Source organism: Emydura macquarii, unplaced genomic scaffold, assembly GCF_026122565.2.
Source record: "Emydura macquarii macquarii isolate MOO-44397 ecotype Brisbane River unplaced genomic scaffold, CSIRO-AGI_Emac_v2 contig_2205, whole genome shotgun sequence".
Classification (NCBI taxonomy): domain Eukaryota; kingdom Metazoa; phylum Chordata; order Testudines; family Chelidae; genus Emydura; species Emydura macquarii.
In genome coordinates, this window is record NW_027132342.1 from 17,015,862 (window position 1) to 17,039,940 (window position 24,079).

A 24,079-nucleotide genomic window follows, 5' to 3' on the forward strand; every position below is an offset into this window, starting at 1 on the left:
GAACTTTGCCAACCAACTCTGGAAGCCCTGTGGCCTTTGCCCAGGATAAAGGTGCAGGACAAAGAGGTGAATTTCATTTCTATAGTCTTGTTGATTCCACCATCTCTTTGCTCCTAGACGTATCATCCTAGGCATCTCTGCCACTCTCTCTGTAGCCAGGAGAAACAGGGCAGGACTCCCAGTGAAGCTTCTTGCCCTGCTGGTAGAAAATACTGCTGTTGTGTCTGCCAGCTGGTGTCTAGACATTCTCAGAGTGGATGTAACCAATGAGTAGGGTTCCCTTCCCACCCAGCAGCTGAGCTCTTGTGTTTGTCCTCAAGTTATCCCGATTGAGACTGGATATGGGACCCTAGGAGGGGTCTTTAGGCAGCAGTTCTGCTAAGTGAGCTGAATGGGGAGCATCTCCCCTGCCCTTGCAAAATCTGGAAAGCCCGTGCTGCATTCTCTTCCCACCGAAAATCCATCCTTGTGTATCTTATAGCTCTTCAGCGATGTCAAGTGCTCCTTCCTCAGCATCCCCAGCTCCTAGCAGCCTAAGGGGTTGTCTGCACAGGGAGATCAACTAGAACAGTTATTCCAGGGTAGCTCCCTGTGTGAACACTTAGTTCTGGATTAAAATGTGATTTTTATCCCAGAATCATTTCTCTGCTTGGAATCACTAATTATTCTGGACTACAAGTGACTTTTATTTCAGAATAGAATGTCCACAGGGGGAGCTATTCCACAATAGCTTTCCTGGTTAATTTCCCCATGGAGACAAGCCTTAAGAAAATGAGGCCAGGAAACAAAGCTGGGTATCTCACATGGCTGTGCAGAGCATTAACTCCTAGGCTACCGTGCTTGAGCTGGGCAGTGCTCGCAGCCCTTGCATGGAGGGATCAGTTGCAGAACCATGGTAGCATGGCAGTACAGAAGATGCATCCTTACAGTACTAAGGCCACTCTCCAGAGCACCTTGAGGAATTGCGGGAGCCAGGATGGAACACAGTTCTGCTAGGTGGCTGTGCAGAGCACTTACTGTTAGGACTCTAACTCCTGCCAGACTTGGGAATTGGACTTGGGTTGCCAGTAGGGCAGGGCAAAACACTGAAGTAAGTGGTCTTCAACCTGTGGTCCGTGAACCCCTGGGGATCCATAGACTATGTCTGAGATTTCCAAAGGGCTCTGCACCCCCATTCGAAATTTTTTTTAGGGGTCTGCAAATGAAAAAAAGGTTGAAAACCACTGATCTATGTCACTAGCCCCCTCAACATTTCTCCCTCCCTGGCCACGCACCCTTCCCCAACTTGGGGGTAGGAGGAATATGGACACGCAGCCCCAAAACAGGGAGTGGAAAACTGTTCACACATTCTCACCTTCTAATCAACAGTTGTGAATAGGCCTCATCTAACGTTGTTAGCACTTGCCCTCCCCATTGTTATGTTTCTTACCCTTGGATGTATATATATACCTCTTATCTGTGATTTCCACTTCATGCATCTGACGAACGAAAGCTTATGCCCGCAGAAATTTGTTAGTCTTTAAGGTGCTACAGGACACTCGTTGTTTTTGCTGTTTAGTGAGGAATCCCCTTCTTTGTACACATATACAGCTATTGTTATCTGCAGTGTCTATCTTTAAAGGGCTGTTTTTCAGAGCTACCTGTGGAACTTCCACCTTCAGGCATTGAAAAGAGAAGGAGCCGTTACTGGTGGGAGTTGAGACCTCAGCTGTTGCGTGATCTATATGCCTGTGTGTATGCGTGTGTATATTATCTACAGGCCTCTCCATGGGCACCTCTTCCAGTGACTCGCTGTACTTGCACGTGGCTAGCAGCTAGTGGAGATGAGGTAGAGGAAATGATAGGCCCTGTCACAGTTGAAGCACAAAGAGGAATTTGGGCAAGTCTCGCTCCATGGTCCTGAGCGAAAGCAATATTGTAAATAGGAGGTTTGACAGGGAAGAGTTTTCCGCACACTTCTCTGCTGTTGGGGCAGCCTGATATTTAGGTTTGGAAAGAGGGGATACTTTATTGAGAGGGGTTCTTTGTAATCAATGTCAGGAACGACTTTCTCCAAGTCGTCTCTGCCCTCGGAGTGAAAGAAAGAATTATGAGATGTGGGAGGGTTGTCACAAAGTCTCACCTCTGTCAACTGCATGCTTTCATTTGGTGTGGGGAGGTGGAGGGGTTATAAACAACTGGGGCCTCAAGGTAAAACCCTAGGGGGTCCTTTAAAATAAATCTCTGTTACCCAACAGCCATCCCCCACTCTCACCACAGAGGGTTCTGTCTATTGGGAGAAGGTGTTTTGATTTTGATTTGTACCAAGGGACTGTTTAAATGTCCCCTCTCCCATCACAGCTGGGAGGGACCCTAAACTCCTCTAGAGCTGGTCAGTAAAAAGACCTTTCCCACTTACACCCTGCTGCCTCACAACACCGAGGGATCCCGTGGCTGCTCTGAGGTGGAACTTGGCAAGATTCATTACCTCCCCTGTCAGAGCAGGCATCTTCCAGGCAGAGGAAGAACCAGTCTCAGGTTATTCCCCGCCTCTCTGTCCCTCTGCTCCTTGTTCTCTGTCCCTTTGGCAGATGTCTGCATGGCAAGCAGGATCTTACAATGGTTCCTGGAGGGTTTGCCCACTCCGGTGGCTCAGTTCCTGGCCTTGCTTTTGCCTCATGGGAGCAGGCAAACTCTTTTCAATGTAACTTGTTCTCAGCCCTGGTGAACAAGAGACTGGGGGAGTCAGAGAGAGGAGCACAAGGGTGTCGGAGTAGAATGATGAGGGGCATTTCCCTGGGTGGTGTTAGTGGCTTTTTAACAAGGTTGCAGACTCCTTACTGCCAAGCAAACCCTACTGGAAGTGAGGGATTGATTCTGGCTCCCCTGCGCACATGCACTCTTAGTGTGTGGGGACCCTGAGTTAGAGACTGTTTCACAACAGGAGGTGTCAGAGGTGGGACCACATACCAGCTTGTTATTGCTCCAGTCTCCTGATGAGTATCCGGGCCACAAGGTCTCTCGCCTCTCACACACCCATGGCTTATTCACCAACTCATTTCACACACACCCCCATTGTTCCTGACCACTCCCTGGGAATAAGAGGGAGTCTCTGTACCTGACACTGCCAGCACCATGTACCCTTTTAAGCATGTGGAAGACCCTGAGAATGCAGGACAGATGGGTGGGTCCTTTTAGGAATCTTAATTCCAGCCTCTGGAGAGTCTACAAGACAATGAGGCCCAGGGGTTAACTCGGTTGCCCCATGCAGCACATATGAACCATATCTCCAGACAATCTCACTGCCTCTGTGGTCTCGGCAACTCAAGTTGGGTTTCCCTGCCCCTCCCCTGCAGCGTTACTGCCTGTGTATAGTATATATATATTATATATATATATATATATAAAAGATGTATAATATAAAGCTATACATATATACATATATATGATGACTAAAGAATGGCGTGCTGCACACAGGTTCCCCAGGTGTCTGTCTAACCCTGAGTGTCCCTCCACCCCACCTAGTATGTTTTGCCAAAACCCACTCCAATAAACCCTACCCCATCTTGGCACCTGTGTTTACTACGTCCTGTATATTTGTGGTTAACAAAGTGAAGGTGGTAACTACTGGTGTCTCTTATCAATAAAGTTATTACGTTCAAAATAACAAACCATAATGAAAGCATCTTGGGTTTTCTTCCCTTTCTTATTCTGCGGAGTTGGGGGTTATTTTGCCCTACAGTTTTTTACTGTGATGTATTTCTAGATGTATTCATCCATTGCTCAAGCTTGTAGCCAGGGATGCATTTTAAAAATATCATTAAATATTTAAAAAATCACCAGGCACTGGTATAGGAGACTTCAGCAATAGATACCCTCCCACAAACACCTATCTAATTTCCAGTAGCCACAATGTGATCAACATAATACTCAAATTACCATACCATGCCTATCCTTAGATGACACTTCCCTCACATCTATCTACCTGGCACTAATGAGCTCATTGTCATGGTATCTGAGTCCTATATATCCCACTCATCCCCCTCTCCAACTTGTAGTCAATCAACACAGGGGTCCTGGTGGTGAAAGGCTCCATTTCTGTCTCCTGAGACATCCTCCTTCCCTCTGCAACACCCTTGTAATACTGAGGGCAATATCTGGAGTAGGCAGGAAAGGCAGAGCCCTCTTCTGATCCAGTTTTGTTTGGGGTGTTAGCATGAGTTCAGTTGCACCCACAGAACCCGTGAAACCAAGGGTGCCACACCTGAGTGGCGCTGTGATCCCCTGCACTAGGTGCAACACCCAGAGGGGGAGCTGGGCCCAGTCCCAGGAGACAGGAGCCACCACTGTGGGGTGAGTGTGGGTGGGCTCTGTCTCCAGTTCCCCTCCCCAGCACCTCCCATCCTTCTGCATCAGGCCAGGATTAGGGTGCTGCTGCTGTGGGTTATCTGTGACCCCCTAGATTACAAGTCTAAATCATGCCCAAGAAGAGTTTAGTACAGGGCCCCCATTGAACTGGGAGGCTGCATCTGTCCCTAGTGTGGGGAATGGCTGCTTCCTACTCCTGGCTTTCCACATAGTGGGTTGCAAAAACATCCTTTGGAGCCCATGAATAAAATGTGGGCATTGACCAAAAACTCATGAGTCTACAGCATAGCTGACCCCAAGCATTCAAAAAGAATTCCCACCCACTCCCCCCCAAACTCATGAGCTCTTAAAAATCATGAGATTTTAAATAATTAGACATTTAGGAGTCTTTTCATTTACCTTCTGGTTTTTTTTAACCTTTAGAGGCCACGTTTTCAAGCTTTGCTCTGTGGCTCTGGGGGCTGGAAACATCCTTTTATTTTAAAATGAAAGCTGAAATTCTCATCAGGGCACAGGACTTCAGGAGCCGGGGCTTTCGGGTATCATGAGACTGTGAAATAAATATGAGCCTCTCAATAAAACCACAGTTGCTGGCAACGCTGTCATAATCAATAAATTAATTAATTAAATTAATAATTAAACGTCTCAAAAAAATCCAGATTGGGTGAACATGCTTGATTCTTTGTTGTTTTGTCTCTCTTGGGCACATACAGACATAAGGTAGAAGCAATTCCCTCCCTGCCACTCCTTTTCTCCTGGGGTAAGCTATTCCATTTTGCCTTTTCAAACCCTTGGGGGTGAGTTAGGGAAAGGGAGGTGTCATCTTTTCTCTCTCCAGTTCGCCCACTTGCTTCTATCTGCTCCCTCGCCTCCTGCTCCGTATTTCCTTCCTTTTCCAGCCTGCATGAAAGTGGAGGCCTGCAGGCCCAGTTCCTGCCTGCTGACTCCTTTATAGCACCAGTGCTGCACAGCAGCATCTCCATTACTCACTCGCTTCTCAATAGACCAGACTGGGGTACTGCAGCCACTATTACAGGAGCTGGTCTGTGACAAGAGGAGGCAGCAGAGGTGTGACAGCTGGGCCTGCAGGAAGAAGAAGGCTGAAGATGGTGGCTAGGGGAGAGTTTCCATGATATCTTTTGGTCCTGCCCTCAATGGGCAGGTTCTGAATGGCTCTGCAGCACTAAGACCAGGAGCAGCATGAGTGCAGCAGGCCCAGCTATGCTAGACCAGCATTTCTCTTCCACCACCCAACCTGGAGCCTTCCCCAAAAATTGTGGCTTTCTCCTCCGACCCCAAAACAGATGTTTGCTTGTGACTATGGATTGGCAAGGCTTGAACTAAGATGATTGTTTGCAATGTTCATGTAGCCTTGTTAGTCCCAGGCTATTACAGAGACAATGTAGGTGAGGTAATATTTTGTATTGGACCAACCTCTGTGGGTGACAGACAAGCTTTCGAGCTAACACAGGACCTGAAGAAGAGCTCTGTGTAACCTCAAAAGTGTGTCTCTTTCACCAACAGAAGTTGGTCCAATAAAAGATATTACCTCACCCACCTTGTCTCTTTATTATATGATATTTGAATCCAGCCTCATGATTCATCACACATAAGCATTACGAATGCTTCTCACCATCATTGCATCCCTCTGCAGCGTGTCTATCTGTAGAAACATCCTCCCCCCGCCCATTGGCCCAATAGGTATTTGTATTTCCCTTATTATGGAGAAAACACCTGTAGGACTAGGAAAGTAATAGTGTCAGTCAGGAAGATCAGGTTCCTACCAGGGATAGCGAAACAATGGAGAAAATACAAGTAAGAGCAACCTAACTGATACAAGGATTGGAGTATAAGACACATAGGGAGAGAGGGATTGTTTTAATACACCTATTGGCTTGACTCACTGGAGCATTTTATTTATTTATTGGGGCTCAGATGAGCTTAACTGACTAATGTCCTGTTTCCTCGGGTAGGTTCTGGCTATGACAAACAGCACAGTGATTTCTGTTAAGATTTGTTAAGGAGAGAGAATGAGAAATATAGGAAAGGGTTAATCAAAATCAGCAAAAGCTGTGTAGCGCCATGTCCCTCCCCTGCCGGCCCCCCCAAGTGCTGTGTAAAGCTGTCAGTCTAGCTAAATAATTAGTCATGATGCAATACTTCATATGTCTGGAGCAGGCTCCAATTCAGACTCTCTAAGTGTTACACAGACACCCCTGTGAGGTAATTCTTACTATTCACATTTTACAGATGGGAAAAATGATGTATACAGCTGTTAAGTGACTTGCTCAAAGTCATACAGTGTGTCAGCGACAGCACCAAGAATAGAATCCACTGTGTAAGTATCTTCACAGGGACTAAGGACTCTTTAATCTAGAAGATAATGGTATAACAAGCAGAAATGGCTGAAAGCTGAAGCCAGGCAAATTCCAATTAGAAATAAAACAAATATTTTTACCAGTGAGGGTGATTAATAAACTACCAAGGACGGTGATGGATTCTCCAACCCTTGACATCTTCAAATCAAAAGTGGATGCCTCTCTGAAGGATGTGTTTTAATCCAACATAGCAACACAGCTGTTGGGCTCGACACTGGGGGTAAATGGTTGAAATGTAAGGTTTGTGATATGCAGACAGTCATGCTTGTTGATTTAATGGTCCCTTCCAGCCATAAACTCAATGAATGAATTGGGTCTGCTTTAACCTCTAGACAGTGCTCGCTCGCTCTCAGGACTGCTACATTCTGCTGTAACACATACACAAATTTCCATTAACCTCAGTGGGAGCTGCACGTACATATTAGAAGGCAGAATGTAATCCTAAATCACCAATCCTGCAATGCGATGTTTATGGACAGATTCCTGTGCCCATACACAGCCTCATGGATTTCAGTGGCACTCTGTGCAGGCACAGGGATCTGCCCATGCTCATTGTGTTATAGGATTGTGATTCTAGGCATCATCAGATCAACATCTGCTTTTGCTGCAGTCCAGCATAGGTGATAGCTGCAATGCAGTTATGTTTTAAAATAGATACGTCCCATCATCCTTTAATATAACTTCAATAGAAAAATTCTGCTCTACAAGGATTTTTGTAGTTCCAGAGAAATGTTATTTTAAAATAATATTAAGGAAATGCTTTATTATTGATACTAAACCATTTTTACCCCCTTTGATTTGTGTGCCCGATCCTTCAAATGCTTACAAATGTGCTGATCTTTACACACGTGAATAGGCCTAGCAACATCAGTTGGGACTAAGTTTGTGCATAAAGCTAAGTGTGTATGTACCTGTTTGCAGGACTGGGACTTTCGATTTAGCATATTCTCTTCTCTGGCCAATATTAACCTTTTTTAACAATATTAACCTAGTGTAGACATTGCCTTTTTTAACCAACCTAAGCACCGGTATGGTGACACCGATATGTCACAGATGTTACTGCCGCTCGTGGCTACTCCAGTGCATAAAGGGGCTAAGAGATGAGGTTCTGGTGTAATCCCAAGACTCCAGGAGCTGGAATCCTAGGCGTAGGCCTGTGATGCATGTGCCTTATCCAGCCCTGTGTGGGTGAAGCATGAAGAGGGAAGTAGGAGTAATCACGCTGTAGGAGTGTCTACACAACAATGCTTCCAGCATGGATAGATGGTTTGAGCTAGTGCCAAAAACAGTGTCTCAGCACCCCTACTGCAGTGCAAAAGTACTGTGTCCGGCCAGCGAGGGGAATGTTTGGCGCGCCACGAAGGAGAGGAGGCAGCCGTGGGTGGGTGATGGGGTGAGAGAAGGAAGGCGGGGCCAGGGCGGTGGTGGGTGGTGGAGCGGAAGGGTCCAGACCCACTGGAAAAAGGCGAGGGCTGGGCCAGGGGCTGAGGCCCTGCCTAAAACACCAGGGGTAGGCAGGGAGCTGACCCCCGGGGCAGCCAAGGCGGGGCAGGATCCATGCCGCAGGGCCTGAGCCAGGTGCCACTGCAGGACCCGCCATGGGGTGACCCTGCATGACCCTGCCCCTGCCATAGGGCTCCATGGGTGCCCCTCGCCTCAGGAATACCCCCCCTCCCCCATGGCACCAGCCAGGCACAGTCCGGCCACGCCCCCGGCCCGGCTCCGCCCCGCCCCGCCCCCTTCTCCGGCGCGTTCCCTGCGGCGCCCTCGCTGCCCGCCAGGCGGCGCCGCGCTCTCCATGAACCCGCTGGGCCGGAGCCGGCCGCTGCAGCCACTCTTGGCTCGCGGGGGCCGGGCCTGGGAGGGCGGGAGCGTGTTCGCTCCGCTGCTGCTGCTGCAAGATGGCGGCGGCGCAGAGGAGGAGCTTGCTGCAGAGTGTGAGAGGCTCCCCTCCCCCGCCACGCTGTGTGTGGGGGGGGTCTCCCCCGCTGGGGCACAGGCAGGGGGTGTCTGTGGGGGCGTCGCGCCCCCGGCTGAGGGGAGAGCCCAGGGCGGGAGTGGAGGAGGGGCACGGGCGGGGGGTGTCCGTGGGAGGCGCTGGGGGGACTGGGGAGGTCACACTCCGCCCTGGGCGTGTGCACGGGGGGAGCACGGGAGTGACGTGGGGTTTGAGGGGCCCAGGGAGAGGTGCCCGAGGGGGGTTACACTCCCCGCTGGAGGCCTGTGTGAGGGTCCGGGGGGGGGGGTGAGCCCCTTGCCAGTGTGGGAGGGGAGGGGAGCGGGGCGGGTGGTGCCGCCTGCTCAGGGCTGTGTGTGCACTTGGAAGCAGTGTCTGTCTCTTCAGGGAAGCGGATGTATAGGGGAGGCACAAACGTGGGAAACCTGATTGGGGGGGGGTGCACCTCGTTTTGAAGGGAGGATTGGGGAGGTGACTCTGCAGCTGTCTGGAGGAGCTGTTTTCTGTGGGCAGGATTATGACCCCAAGAATTGCTCACAACTTTACCTTCACAACAGTGGATTGTTTCCTGTCCCTTTGCTGACTGCATCTGGATGTGTACACCCCAAATTGACCTGATCGGTCTGTTTTCCAAATTCACCTTTGCTCCCGCTCTAGAAGCGTGAGAAATTACACCCAAATTAATCTGGGGCAGTTAATGCTCTGCTCTATAGAGTGTGAGACTCTGATGTGTGTTCCAGTCCTGTTTCCTTGTTAGCAAGAGCTGGAGGTACAGCTAGTAGTGCTGCGTGTTGCTCAGCTTCAGAGGGGGAGAGTGGTGGTAAGTGATTTGACTGGGGCAGCAAGGAGTAAAGAGATCATTGGCTGGGTTGCAGCGCTATCCTGATGTGCAGGACTGTGATGCAGTGAGTTGACGGTGCACCATTCTGCACAGAACCCAGTATCCTCAGTTCTGAACTGGTTGGAATTCTACATGGGCTCTTTCCTGTTTTTGTTCCCCAGGAGCAGCAGCCAAGCTGGACAGATGACTTGCCCCTCTGCCAGCTCTCTGGGGTGGGCTCAGCTCCAAACCGTTCCTACAGTGCAGATGGCAAGGGGACAGAATGCCACCCATGGGAGGATAACTGGCTGAAATTCAGGTAAGTGGGCTGCAGGTGGGGGTAGAAGCTCACAGATAGAGAGGAAGGACAGAAGTGGTATGTGGCTTTTTATAGTTGGACTCAGAAATGGGGGGCAGAATTAGAGTATACTAGGGTTGTTAGCAGAGGCTCACAGGTGGTGCTGTCCGTCCCTCTCATCATGCCATACAAACATCCTTAACCCCTCCACCCTGACCCTCTCTGGCAGGAGTGAGAACAACTGTTACCTCTATGGGGTCTTCAATGGCTATGATGGCAACCGGGTCACCAACTTCGTGGGCCAGAGGCTCTCCGCGGAGCTGCTGCTGGGCCAGCTAAACGCAGATCACAGTGATGCTGATGTGCGCCGGGTCCTGCTGCAGGTAATGGAGTTCTGGCTGTGGAGACCCCATGTCTCCCCCTGCATCAACAACCTACTTCCCTTTTTGCCACAGGGTAAATAACGTCTTGGCCCTTAAAGGGGTGGGTAGAAAATTGTGGACATCTGGCAGGAGTCGGGAGCGCATTTTTCTTGAGAATGTGGAACAATAGCATTCATTTTCCCTTTCACCTAGCCTTTTTCTGTCACTCTACTTCCATCAGTGCAGGGTTGACAACTCAGCCTTTCTTGGACATCAGAACAGGGCAGCCTGAGCAGAGGATTATAAGGAGAAACAAGATGATCATAGGAATGAAGGGGACCTCCAGAGATCATTTCCCCCTTTGGACTGAGGCAGGACCAAATAAACCTAGATCATCCCTGACAGTTTTGTCCATCCTGTTCTTAAAAACCCCCAACAATGAGGATTTCACAACTTCTCTTGGAAGTCAATTCCAGAATTTAACAATCCTTTTAGTTAGAAAGATTTTCCTAATATCTGATCTAAATCTCCCTGGATGCTGATTAAGCTCCATTACTTCTTGTCCTACCTTCATCTAACCTCCTTTTTGTAATAATAGCCCTTAACATATTTGTTAAGGTCCCTACCTCAATCTTCTTCTCTTAAGACTAAACATGCCCAGTTTTATTAATCTTTCCTCATAGGTCAAGTTTTCTAAACCTTTTACAGTTTTTGTTGCTCTTTTCTGGACTCTCTCCAATTCGTCAACATCTTTCTTAAAATGTGGTGCTCAGAATTGGACCCATTATTCCAGCTGAGACCTCAGCAGTGCTGAGTAGAGCAGGACAGTTACTTCATGTGTCTTACATGCGACACTCTTATTAATAAACGCCAGAATATTAGCCTTTTTTGCAACTGCATCGCATTGTTGGCTCATATTCACTTTGTGATCCACTATAATCCCAGATCCTTTTCAGCAGTGCTATCACCTACCCAGTTATTCCCCATTTTGGAGTTGTGCATTGATTTTTCCTTCTTAAGTGACATACTTTGCACTTGTCTTTATTGAATTTCATCTTGTTGATTTCAGACTAGTTCTCTAATTTTTCAAGGTCATTTTGAATCCGAATCCTGTCCTCCAGGGTACTTGTGACCCCTCCCAGCTTGGTGTCATCCACAGATTTTACAAGCATACTCTTTACTTCATTATCCAAGTCATTAATGAAAATATTGAATAGTACTGGATCCTGGACTGACCCCTGCAGGACCCCAGTAGATACATTCTCCCAGTTTGGTAGTGAACAATTGATAACTGTTCTTTGAGTACAATTTTGCAACCAGTTGGTCACCCCCTTATAATGATTTTATCTAGGCTGCATTTCTTAGTTTTCTTATGAGAATGTGATGTGGGGCTGTGTCAAGAGCCTTACTAAAATCAAGATATATCATGTCTACTGCTTCCCTTGTCCAGTACACCAGTAATCCTGTCAAAGAGAAAATTAGGTTGGTTTGGCATGATTTGTTCTTGACAAATTCATGCTGACTATTTCTTATAACCCTGTTGTCCTCTAGGTGCCTTCAAACTGATTGTTTAGTAATTTGTTCCAGGATCTTTCCAGGTATTGAAGTTAGGCTGACTGATCTGTAATTCCCTGGGTCCTCTTCATTCCTATTTTTACATATAGGTATTATGTTTGTCCTTCTCCAGTCCTCTGGGACCTCACCCATTCTCTGTGAGTTCTTGAAGATAATTGCTAATGCTTCTGAGATTGCTTAGCTAGTTCCTTAAATACCCTAGGATTAATTTTATCAGGCCTTGCTAACGTGAATACATTTAACTAATCTAAGTATTCTTTAACCTCTTCTTCCTGTATTTTGACCTGCGTTCCTTTCCCCCTTGTTATTAATGTTAATTGTGTTGAGTATCTGGTCACCATTAATCTTTTTTTATTATGATAGTGAGTGAAGGGAAAACATTTAGGATGTGGGGAGATGGGATTGTGAAATCACTTCCTAAAGGAGCAGTAGATCTCTCTGGTTTCCCTGTGGGTTTAATTTGAATATTTTTCTTCATTTCTGGCCCTTAACTTGCATATTATTCCTATGTGCTGCTACAGAGTTTCACCATTCCACCTCAAAGTGATTACACTTCCCTGGTGGGTGTAGCAATCCCTGTATGTGTATATATAAGTCTATCAGTTTGTAAAGTTGTTGAATAGTGTGAGTTTTCGTTAGGATGCAAGGTAAACATGTTTGCAAAACAGCTGCTGTTAACTTGTCTCCTGTTAATATCTCCTGTCCCTTGCAGGCTTTTGATGTGGTAGAAAGAAGTTTCCTGGAATCCATTGATGATGGTTTGGCAGAGAAGGCCAGCCTTCAGTCCCAGCTGCCAGAGGTAATGTGACCTTTGTGAGGGGATGTGTCCCTGCCCCCTCCAAATAGTTGGGTGGGATTTGGAACCTTTTGCCTCTAGGTCACTGGTCTCAGTCCAGGGAGGCTGTAACTGAAAATTTTAACCCTCTGGTGATCATTGGTTGACTTGCATGAGATGATTAAGGGATCTTAATCCAATTCCCGGGGTTCCCCCATCACATTAACCCACCATCACCACTGGCACTATTTAGACCCCATACTGTTAGTCTTAGCAGAGAAGCCAAGAACTGAATGTGTCATGGAAACTAAACTCCTCCCTTACCATTATAAATATGTTCCTTCTAAGACAAGGCTGAGGCATGCAGACGGGTAGGACAGGGAAGTGGGCATGGCCTCAGGGCGTATGCTGTGTCTCTTCTGCACATAAACAAGACTTCTGTCTCCAGAGTCTCTCAGATCTGGCACTGTTTGTCAGTGCTAATCAATGTGCTCAGCTCTGCACAAGACACAAGGTTAAATATGGTCCCTGCCCTGAAGAGCTTACAGTGTCTGGTTGTGATTTCTGTGCCATGGGTTGTGTATGTTTAAGTTCCCCCCTTATTCCATGTTTTAGGGAGTACCCCACCACCAGCTGCCTTCCCAGTACCAGAAGATCCTGGAGAGATTGAAGGCCTTAGAATGGGAGATCTCTGGAGGAGCCATGGCTATTGTGGCTGTCATACTTAACAACAAGCTCTACATTGCCAATGTAGGTGCGTTCCTCTTCTTCACCCTCTCGATCTTGACATTTCTGAGGGTGGCTGCAACTTTGGCGGAGCAAGGAGAAACCTGAGCTTCGGGAACAATTGGATTGCTTCTTTTGTTGTGAGAAATGCACTCAAGTTAATTGGGGGCAGCATTGAAATCAAAATGGCACAGAAGCTGGGTGCTGGGTCTATGCCTCTCCAAAGGTTTGTTAATCTAATGTTTTTGACCAAAGACACATGGGAACGGGTCCGAATTCAGTAGTCCGGTTCCCTGTGTACTGGCTAAGGACTGGATATGGTTTGCTTTATGTGCTATCGAGGGAGTATTTTAGTAGATTGCAGTGAAAGTATGTGTGCTCATCATCCCCTTCCCTCTTTTCCTCCCTTGTTCCCCTTTTCTCCTGTCTATCATCCCTCTGGATTTTCTCCCTCACTTTTCCATCTCTCCACCCCCTCTTTATAGTCACTAGGTGCCTCATATGTTGCTCCCACCACAGGTACAAACCGCGCACTGCTGTGCAAATCTACGGTGGACGGGTTGCAGGTGACGCAGCTGAATGTGGACCATACCACAGAGAATGAGGATGAGCTCCTCCGCTTTTCCCAACTGGGTAAGTGATGAGCTGTGCTCAGTGGATCTAGAGACAGGCAGCCCTTGACATGATGATGCAGGTAAAGAAAGAGAGATCAGGGCTAGGTCCAATTTCAAGCAGTACTGCTGTCTACATCTCAGAACCCCCTTTTCATTTGGTCCTTTTGCGGCCCTTTTGCTGGCAGTCAAGCAGAGACGCCAAGTTATGAATGAGCCATAATGACGGAACTCTCTTCTCACCCCAGAGTTGGTCCAACCAGGGCTAAGTTGAAGCACATTAGTGAGGAATAATATGAAGGTGGAGCTTGCATTGCTGCCGCCGCCTGTGCTGTACTACTTCTGGGGATAGAGAGGGTTTTGTCTCAAGGGCTGTTAATCAAGCAGCTTACAGCTTCTTCCCCAGAAGCTCCTGGGAAGTAGTTATGAGCTGGAGCGGCATTCTGGGTGGTGAAACATGCAACCAAACACCCCTAAAAACAGTGGTAGTAAATGACTAATACATGACACAATCACATAAGGCTCCTTTTCCCCAGGGCCCCATGCTGCGCACTCTGCTGCCTGTACTCACCCAACCTGTTAGACGGCCAGTTTATACTACTTGATTCTGTCTGCAGTTACATCCACCTCTAGTATCAGTGGGTTGTATCAGAAGTTTAACTTTGTTCCTGATGCTCTCTCGTAATTAGCTAAGTTATTTTGGCTCTGCCTTCTGGCTTTACTGGCAATTGGTATCTACCTCCTAGCAGCCTTTTAGCAACACTTGAGACTGACAGACATATGCAAACATTGGAGCATACTCACTGGCTAGTCAGCTTGCCAGGAGCCTCTTTGTGTTTGTCTGTCATTTGCAGGAATCACCCATGCCAGGAGCCAGTGAGTCAGCCACACAAAGTGACTGAGTCAGTCTCAGCCTGCTGCAGATTTCAGAGCTGTTGGCCTGCTGTTGGGAGTAGGTGTTGGACCACCCACATAAGGAATGTGATTGGAATCAGATGGGAATCTGACCTGGACTCCTGCGTTTACCTTGAGGTGGTGACAGCCATCCTCTAGGACAGTGTTTCTCAACCTAGGGGTTTAGAGGGGTCGCAAGTGCAGAGCTGGTATTGGGGGTGGCAAGAAAGGCAATTGCCTGGAGCCACAGGGGCGCCATGAAACTAAGTTACATGCCTCAGCCCCATGGGGGTGGGACTCAGGCTTCAGGGGTTCAGTAGTTTGGAAAGGTTAAGAACCACTGCTCTAGGAGTAATTTTTTCCAAAATTCTTTTGTGTCTATTGTCTAGTCATAATTAAGAACATGGGAATTGCCAGTGCAGATCAGACTAGAGGCCTGTCTAGTCCAGAATCCTGTCTCTAATAGTAGTTACTACCAGATATATTCAATGGAAGGTGCTAGAATGCCCAGAATGGACAGCTAACCTGTCCAGATGAGAAGTTCCTTTCTAACCCCTGCTAGTTAGTGATTGGTTTGTGCCCTGCATCATGAAGGTTTATATCCCTTTTTATCTAACTTTTGTTTTCTTTTTGCCATATAACTGCCTGCTTGCTGCCCTGATCTGTGTGTGTTTTTACCCTTTTCTTGGGAGCAGCTGACACTCATGTAGGCACCTAATCTGTGAGAGACATTGAATTTGCTTGTTCTCACTCACTCACTCACTCAGCCCCTGGATTACAAAGATGGTGCAGTGGGGATGAAGATGTCATACGGGGACTGGGGTAGCAGTCGCAGATAGGAGAGGGAGCTGGATAGAGTCCCTTTGCATCTTATTTCATATAAGATCCCCTTTTACAGGGTTTATGGGCAACATTGCCCTAAAGTTCCACTGAGCTTCTGGAATTCCTGTACACTTAGCCCTGCAGCCACCAGTGGCTTTGGAACTGGACACGGGCTTTTTGTCCCAGGGCCAGCTGTCAAATTCAGTGTGTGTGTGTACATGTGCTCTCTTGCTTTCCCTCAAGTTCCTGGAGTAACTGGTGAAAAGCTGTCTTCTGTGAAAACTGGGGCCGGATGAGCTGCTCTTCCTCCCATCCCTGGTTTCTTGATGTCTCTTCCTTAGTTCACCCTTTCTGATACCTTTAACCGCGTTCGTTTCCTTTCTCCTTCCCTAGAATACAAGTGCAGGAAATTCAGCAAGTGTATCAAAGAATTAATGAACTATTTCTTTATCTGGCAGGTTTGGATGCAGGAAAAATAAAGCAAGTTGGAACCATCTGTGGGCAAGAGAGCACCCGGCGCATTGGGGATTACAAGGTCAAATATGGCTACACTGATATCGACCTGCTCAGGTTAGAGGAAGCTCAGCTTTATGGTCTTGCTCTCGCCCCAGCCCTGCTTTTTTCTGAAGGCAGGTTTCCCCTTCCACCTGCCAGCATCACTCTATTAAATACTAAATCAGCTTTCTCTGCACAGTGCGGCTAAATCTAAGCCCATCATAGCAGAGCCTGAAATCCATGGAGGGCAACCACTGGATGGCGTAACTGGCTTCCTGGTACTCATGTCAGAAGGGCTCTACAAAGCTCTGGAGGCGGCTCATGGGCCTGGGCAAGCCAATCAGGTGAGAGCTTCCAGGCTGGAGGCATTCCTAAGGGTGTTAAAACATCCCATTGGTGCCAGCTCCACTCGTGCAAGCTTCCTTACACTAATGAACTGGTAGTGCCAGTGTGGTTGGGTGGCCCTGCTGCATTATCCCAGTTTGCAGTGGGGTGAGTGAGCTGTTCTGGCAGACCAGTTCTTCCAGGCTGCTTTCCCTCTCTTGAAATGGAACAGACCATTAGAGGCTGCAGGATGGTTCCAGAGGTCAAATCAGGGTGAGAAAGTCAGGCCCCTCCAGCTATCTGACTGGGCAGTTCCCATAAGAACCTTTCATGCTAGATGGCTGGGACAAGGTTCTCCCAGGATCCTCTTATAAAGTCCTTTTCTCTCTTCACGTTCAGGAGATTGCAGCCATGATTGCCACAGAGTTTGCTAAGCAAACATTGCTGGATGCAGTGGCGCAGGCTGTGGTGGACCGGGTTAAGCGGATCCACTGTGACACCTTTGCCAGTGGTGGGGAACGATCCAAGTTCTGCCCCCGGCATGAGGACATGACGCTGCTGGTGAGGAACTTTGGGTACCCGCTGGGCGAGATGAGCCAGCCCATGCTGACCCCGACACAAGGTAGGGGAGGGAGAGAACAGGAAAAAGAGGGTGGGTGGAGTGGAGATTACTACCCCTCTGTCCAGCCAACATTGACCTGATAGTAGGGGAAGAAGTCTTCGGTGCAGATTTTTTCCCCTATACCTTAAGGGAATTGTCAATTCAGTTACAGGAGTCCATGGTATCCTTGCACAGTGTGATACACTGGCTGAAGTGCACTGGAGAGAGCAACTGGGGACATATGGGATATTAGTAGGCCAGGACACATCTTTGGCAGTTGTAGGGAACTACAAACATGAGGGGTTTCCAGGCACTCTTCCACTTCTCATGACAGCTGTTATGTTCCTTTTCCCCCCCTTCTCAGGAGGCCGCATCTATCCTGTTTCAGTGCCATACTCAAGTGCCCAGAGCACAAGCAAGACCAGTGTAACGCTGTCCCTTGTCATGCCTTCCCAAGGCCAGATGGTCAATGGTGCCCACAGCAGCTCCACTCTGGATGAAGCCACGCCCACACTCACTAAGTAAATGCCATGTGCTGTTCCAGTACCAATTGTCCCTCTGCTTCTCACTCAGTGGGATTTGGGTGGTGTAATAGGGTCCTTGGTGGGCTGGGTAGTCTAGTGGTTAGTGCCTGGGCAATCGTAGGGGAGCCTGGGCCTGTCCACTCCACCGGACTCAGACCCAGGGCCCCAGGTCAGCTGGCTGGCCCGTGGAGGGGCTGGGGCTTTGCAGTTCGCCCAGCTGGCTGGGGGAGGGGCTGGGGTGGTGCTGGTTGGTTGGCTGGCTAATAGAGGGGCTGGGGCTGTGCAGGTTGATTGCCTGACTGGCTAGTGGAGGGGCTGGGGCTGTGCAGGTTGATTGGCTAGCTGGTGGAGGGGCTGGGTGATGTCCTGGCTGGCCATTGGGTTGCACACAGGAGAAAAGAAAATAAGGGTTGAATTCACATCATATTATTTGGGAGGAGCAGGATCACGGTGGGCTTTGATTCAGAGAGGGGCGTACACCTCCTGTTGTGCCTGTAACTTTTTGGTTCCCATGGTACCTTTCAGTTGCTCCAGCAACAGTAGAGCTGCTGCACCCATGTGTCTTACTCTGTCCTCCATTCTTCCTGGGCATCAAGTTTGTCAAAATGAGGCAGCTCTCTTATTGCCTGTGAATATTAGAATGGATCTGAACATGTCTCCATAAAGTTGCTAGAGGAATGAGGAACTGCAGCTAGGTGTGTCTGTTGGCTGTGGGGAGAGATAATTTTATGGTTAAGAGGCACTGGCAATTGATATGTTCTAGGCATAGACTAATTAAAGTGAACATGTCTATGTTCTCTTCCTGCCCTTTTCTGCAGTCAGAGCCCAACAGTGACGCTCCAGTCCACCAACACCCATACCCAGAGCAGCAGCTCAAGCTCAGATGGGGGCCTCTTTCGCTCCCGTCCCTCCCACTCACTCCAGCCAGATGAGGATGGGCGTGTTGAGCCCTACGTGGACTTTGCAGAATTCTTCCGGCTTTGGAACATGGACCATGGTGAGCAGGGATTACTGACACTGTCCTGATGTAGGGAGAGGAGGGCAGGCGCGTCTTGCAACTACCAGGAGCTCTCCCAGAGGAGCAAATGAAGACTGAGGTGGGAATGAAATAACTCCAGTGGGAGGCCATGTTCTGTCATGAGTTGTAACCTGGATCCAGGCTGTGATGAACCCTGGGATTGGGTGCTGGTGCAACTGTCTCATCAACATGTGTGTGGCCTGTGCATTCTTTGCACGTTCTTCTCTGGGGAACCCTAAGAATATGGGAAGGGGTCACGAATTTACTCCTCACCACCAGTATTATGGACAAAGTCAGCAGTGAGGGTTCTGTTATGGGGAGCACAAGAGCAGGTATCTGTACAAAGGCTGTACATTGTGTGTGTGTGTATATATATGCAGTCATTATATATTGAAGAAACACTACTCTATGATACCGATGTTTAATTCCATAGAAAATACCTCTGTTTTGCAGAATAAATAACTTATAGCTACTGTTACTTGCGTGGCTTGCTCTCTTTTCTTTTAGAGTGAATTTGAATGCTGGTGAAAGGAAGGTGTTAGTGTGACAAACATAGAAACTGAAACCCTTCAGAACAGGTGATAGACAGCCAGTAGCATGCAAACTTTTCCCTCTGTATGTGCCTTGGACCTCTTTGGGAAGAGCCCTACCTAGGCAAGAGCACAGGGATTTTAATCTCCTTGGCTCATGCAGTTCTTGGACTTTCTGCTGTGACTAAGATCAGGGCTTGAATAGTTTTACCTGTAGTGCAGAGACTTGCTCCTTAGGAAATAAGATCTTTTGTTCACTTCCAGCAGAGCACTTACCATCTGGTGGAGGTCATTACTGGCCTGAACTTGACTGGAACTGGCAACCTGAAAGGGAAAGGCTCTTTATCCCACTCATAATCCCCTGGCCTATCCAGTCACACAGCTTGGAACTTCATGTTAAAATGTAAATTAGATCTTCAGAGAGGAGGTCTGGTCCATAGAGTGCTCTAGCAAAACTCACTCATTTCCCCACAGGCGCTTCTGTCTGGCTCCTGCAGACTCCAGGAATCAGAACCATAGTTACAGAAGACATGTTGTAGCACAATCAATTAGAAAACTAAAAGTTGATGCTGGTGTCTTAACAAAGGGAAACATGAGCGTGTCGGCTTCCTAGGAGCCTTCTTATCGTGTATATCAGAGAGAGAGTGGCCTAGTGAATAGAGCAATAGACTGGCACTCAGGAGACCTGAGTTCTGTTCCTAGCTTGGCCTCATCATTTCATCTCTCTGTTCCCCTATCTGTAAAATTGGGATATGATATCTACCTGCTTTGTAAAGTGCTGATGCAAAATGCTATATAAGAGGTAGCCTAAAAGTTTATTATTTTTATATAGCACCCAAAGTGTGCGAGGTGTTGTACCGACTATAGCAGTTGTGCCCTGAAGATCTTACAAATCCAAGTTTAGACAGAACAGATTGCTGCTGATAAATAGTGGGAGGCGCTGTGGGGTGTGGAGGTCAGAGCTGACAGTAACAAGAAGATGTGGTTACTAATATGTATGTTCTGAAGGATAAGTGTTGTGGTGTTTGTGTGATAAGAGGTTGGGGAAGGTGAAAGAGAGCAGAGGCAGTATGCATTTAGGGGTAGAAAGCACCACTCCTAAGAGGAAGAGAAGGGTGGTGGTGGTCGCGGACTCCCTCCTAAGGGGGATGGAGTCCTCCATCTGCCATTCGGACCAGGAAACTAGAGAGGTGTGCTGCTTGCCTGGAGCTAGGATTCAGGATGTGACGGAGAGACTGCTGAGACTTATCAAGCCCTCAGACTGCTACCCCTTCCTACTTCTCCACGTGGGCACCAATGACACTGCCAAGAATGACCTTGAGCGGATCGCTGCAGACTATGTGGCTCTGGAAAGAAGGATAAAGGAGTTTGAGGCGCAAGTGGTGGTCTCATCCATCCTCCCTGTTGAAGGAAAAGGCCCAGGTAGGGACAGTCACATTGCGGAAGTAAATGCGTGGTTACGCAGGTGGTGTCAGAGAAAGGGCTTTGGATTCTTCGATCATGGGATGTTGTTCCTGGAAGAAGGATTGCTAGGAAGAGATGGGATTCACCTAACAAAGAGAGGGAAGAGTATCTTCGCAGACAGGCTGGCTAACCTAGTGAAGAGGGCTTTAAACTAGGTTCAATGGGGACAGGGACCTAAGCCCGGAAGTAAGTGGGGAAGTGGAACACCAAGAGGAAGCAGAAGGAGGAGGGTGCAACAGGTGAGGCCTCCTGAATTGCACTGAGAAAGTAGGGCAATCGGCCAGTTATCTCAAGTGCCTATACACAAATGCAAGAAGCCTGGGAAACAAGCAGGAGGAATGGGAAGTCCTGGCACAGTCAAGAAACTATGGTCTGATTTGGAATAACCGAGACTTGGTGGGGTAACTCACATGACTGGAGCACTGTCATGGATGGGTATAAACTGTTCATGAAGAACAGGCAGGAGTGAAAGGGTGAAGGAGTTGCACTGTATGTAAGAGAGCACTATGATTGCTCTGAGCTCCAGTATAAAACTGGAGATAAGCCAGTTGAGAGTCTCTGGGTTAAGCTTAGAAGCAAGAACAAAAAGGGTGATATTGTGGTGGGTGTCTGTTATAGACCACCAGACCAGGAGCACGAGGTAGATGAGGCTTTCTTCAGTCAACTAGGGAAAGTTTCCAATTCACAGGACCTGGTTCTCATGGGGGACGTCAATCACCCTGACATCTGCTGGAAGAGCAATACAGCAGAGCACAGACAATCCAGGAAGTTTTTGGAGAGTGTTGTGGACAACTTCCTGGTGCAAGTGCTGGAGCAACCAACTAGGGGCCGTGCTCCTCTTGACCTGCTGCTCACAAACAGGGAAGATTTGGCAGGGGAAGTAGAAGTGGGCGGCAGTGACCATGAGATGATAGAGTTCAGGATCCTGACAAAAAGAAGAAAGGAGAACAGCAGAATACGGACCATGGACTTCAGAAAAGCAGACTGATTCCCTCAGGGAGCAGGATCCCCTGGGAGGCTAATATGAGGGGGAAGGAATCCAGGAGAGCTGGCTGTATTTTAAAGAAACCTTATTGAGGGCGCAGGAACAAACCATTCCGATGTGCAGAAAGAATAGCAAATATGTAGGCGCCCAGCTTGGCTTAACAAAGAAGTCTTTGGCGAACTTAAACACAAAAAAGAAGCTTACAAGAAGTGGAAGCTTGATCAGATGACTAGGGAGGAGTATAAAAATACTGCTCGAACATGCAGGAATGAAATCAGGAAGGACAAAGCTCAATTGGAGTTGAAGCTAGCAAGGGACGTGAAAGGGAACAAGAAGGGTTTCTACAGGTATGTTACCAACAAAAGGAAGATTAGGGAAAGTGTGGGCCCCTTACAGAATGGGTGAGGCAACCTAGTGACAGAGGATGTGGAGAAAGCTGAGGTACTCAATGCCTTTTTTGCCTCTGTCTTCACAGACAAGGTCAGCTCCCAGACTACTGCACTGGGCAGCACAGAATGGGGAGGAGGTGAACATCCCTCAGTGCTAAAGGAACAGGTTCAGGACTATTTAGAAAGATTGGACATACACAAGTCCATGGGGCCAGATGCAATGGATCCGAGGCTGCTGAAGGAGTTGGCTAATGGCAATTAGCTATTATCTTTGAAAGCTCGTGGCAATTGGGGAAGATCCCTGATGACTGGAAAAAGGCAAATATAGTGCCCATCTTCAAGAAAGAAGATCCAGGGAACTACAGGCCAGTCAGCCTCACTTCAATCCCTGGAAAAATCATGGAGCAGGTCCTCAAGGAATCCATTTTAAGGTACTTGGAAGAGAGAAAAATGATCAGGAACAGTCAACATGGATTCACCAAGGACAAGTCATGCCTGACCAACCTGATGGCCTTCTATGAAGAGGTGACTGGCTCTGTGGATGTGGGAAAAGCGGTGGACGTGATACACCTTGACTTTAGCAAAGCTTTTGATACAGTCTCTCACAGCATTCTTATCAGCAAGCTAAAGAAGTATGGGTTGGATGAATGGACTATAAAATGGATAGAGAGCGGGCTAGATCATCGGGCTCAATGGGTAGTGATCAATAGCTCCATGTCTAGCTGGCAGCCGGTCACAAGCGGAGTGCTCCAGGGGTCGGTCCTGGGGCCGGTTTTGTTCAACATCTTCATTAATGATCTGGAGGATGGGGTACATTGCACCCTCAGCAAGTTTGCAGATGACACTAAGCTGGGGGGAGTGGTGATATCCTGGAAGGTAGGGATAGGATACAGAGTGACCTAAACAAACTGGAGGATTGGGCCAAAAGTAATCTGATGAGGTTCAACAAGGACAAGTGCAGAGTCCTACACTTAGGACAGAAGAATCCCATGCACAGCTACAGACTGAGGACCAATGAGCTAGGCAGCAGTTCTGCAGAAAAAGACCTGGGGGTTACAGTGGATAAGAAGCTGGATATGAGTCAGCAGTGTGCCCTGGTTGTCAAGAAGGCTAGTAATATATTGGGCTGCATTAGTAGGAGCATTGCCAGCAGATCGCAGGAAGTGATTATTCCCCTCTTTTCGGCACTGATGAGGCTGCATTTAGGGTATTGTGTCCAGTTTTGGGCCCCTCACTACAAAAAAGATGTGGACAAGTTGGAGAGAGTCCAGCGGAGGGCAGCAAAAATGATTAGGGGGCTGGAGCAGAAGACTTATGAGGAGAGGCTGAGGAAGCTAGGCTTGTTTAGTCTGCAAAAGAGAAGAATGAAGGGGGATTTGATAGCAGCCTTTAACTACCTGAAAGAGGGTTCCAGGGGGATGGAGCTAGGCTGTTCTCAATGGTAGTAGATGACAGAACAAGGAGCAATGGTCTCAAGTTGCAGTGGGGGAGGTCTGGTTGGATTTTAGGAAAAAGTTTTTCACTAGGAGGGTGGTGAAGCACTGGAATAGGTTACCTAGCGGGGTGGTGGAATCTCCATCTTTAGAGGTTTTTAAGCTGTGGCTTGACAAAGCCCTGGCTGGGATGATTTAGCTGAGGTTAGTCCTGCTTTGAGCAGGAGGTTGGACTAGATGACCTCCTGAGGTCCCTTCCAACCCTCATTGTCTATGATTTAGGGGGTGGTGGGATGTAGGCATGGTTGACAATGTTACTGGAAGCAAAGAAAAGTTCCTGTCCAGTTAGATCTGACAGCAGGTGGCACTGAAGGATCTTTCCGTAGTTGCTGGAACCTGCCACTGCTGCCTCAGATCTTCCCCGAGGAGCTGGGACTTTTTTATAGGCTCCCCTGGGAAGGGGCTACTAGGGTCTGGTAGCACAATGCAGAACTTTCTGGTGGTTCAATGGGGAATTGTGATACAGTGCTGGGCAAAGTGAGAAATAATAACAGAAAGGAGAAACAAGACTAGAGAACTTGGGCATTGGACCTACCCCCACCCTAGCAGTCCGCACTGCCAGCCAGTAGAGTCGGATTCACATTTGGTTCAAATGCAGCCAGGTTGGGGGGACTGGAAGGGAAGGAGCCAAGAATGGATTAGCAGGGTGCATTGTGATCAGGACTGATGTGTGCTGCCAGAGCTCTGTGTG

General features: G+C 48.2%; 1 protein-coding gene across 2 annotated transcripts; it reads left to right on the forward strand.

The window, feature by feature from the left end:
* The first annotated feature begins 8,549 nt into the window (after window positions 1-8,549).
* TAB1 (TGF-beta activated kinase 1 (MAP3K7) binding protein 1) lies at window positions 8,550-19,023 on the forward strand. Of its 2 annotated transcripts, XM_067559512.1 has the most exons (11): window positions 8,550-8,662; window positions 9,685-9,821; window positions 10,030-10,183; window positions 12,450-12,536; window positions 13,128-13,266; window positions 13,758-13,871; window positions 16,024-16,135; window positions 16,260-16,404; window positions 16,784-17,006; window positions 17,350-17,506; window positions 18,328-19,023. In XM_067559512.1, exons 1-11 carry the CDS (start codon window positions 8,627-8,629, stop codon window positions 18,533-18,535), a joined length of 1,512 nt encoding a protein of 503 aa, XP_067415613.1. In that variant the 5' UTR covers window positions 8,550-8,626; the 3' UTR covers window positions 18,536-19,023. The 2 variants fall into 2 exon arrangements, with proteins under 2 accessions (XP_067415613.1, XP_067415614.1); XM_067559513.1 differs by lacking the exons at window positions 8,550-8,662; window positions 9,685-9,821; window positions 10,030-10,183 and adding an exon at window positions 10,207-10,256.
* Window positions 19,024-24,079: the final 5,056 nt, after the last annotated feature.

Coding starts and splice junctions, on each gene's coding strand:
- TAB1 (XM_067559512.1), top strand. CDS start 8,627: ATGGCGGCGGCGCAGAGGAGGAGCTTGCTGCAGAGT. Junction 12,537..13,127: donor TTCAGTCCCAGCTGCCAGAG/GTAATGTGACCT, acceptor TCCATGTTTTAG/GGAGTACCCCACCACCAGCT. Junction 17,007..17,349: donor CATGCTGACCCCGACACAAG/GTAGGGGAGGGA, acceptor CCCCCTTCTCAG/GAGGCCGCATCTATCCTGTT.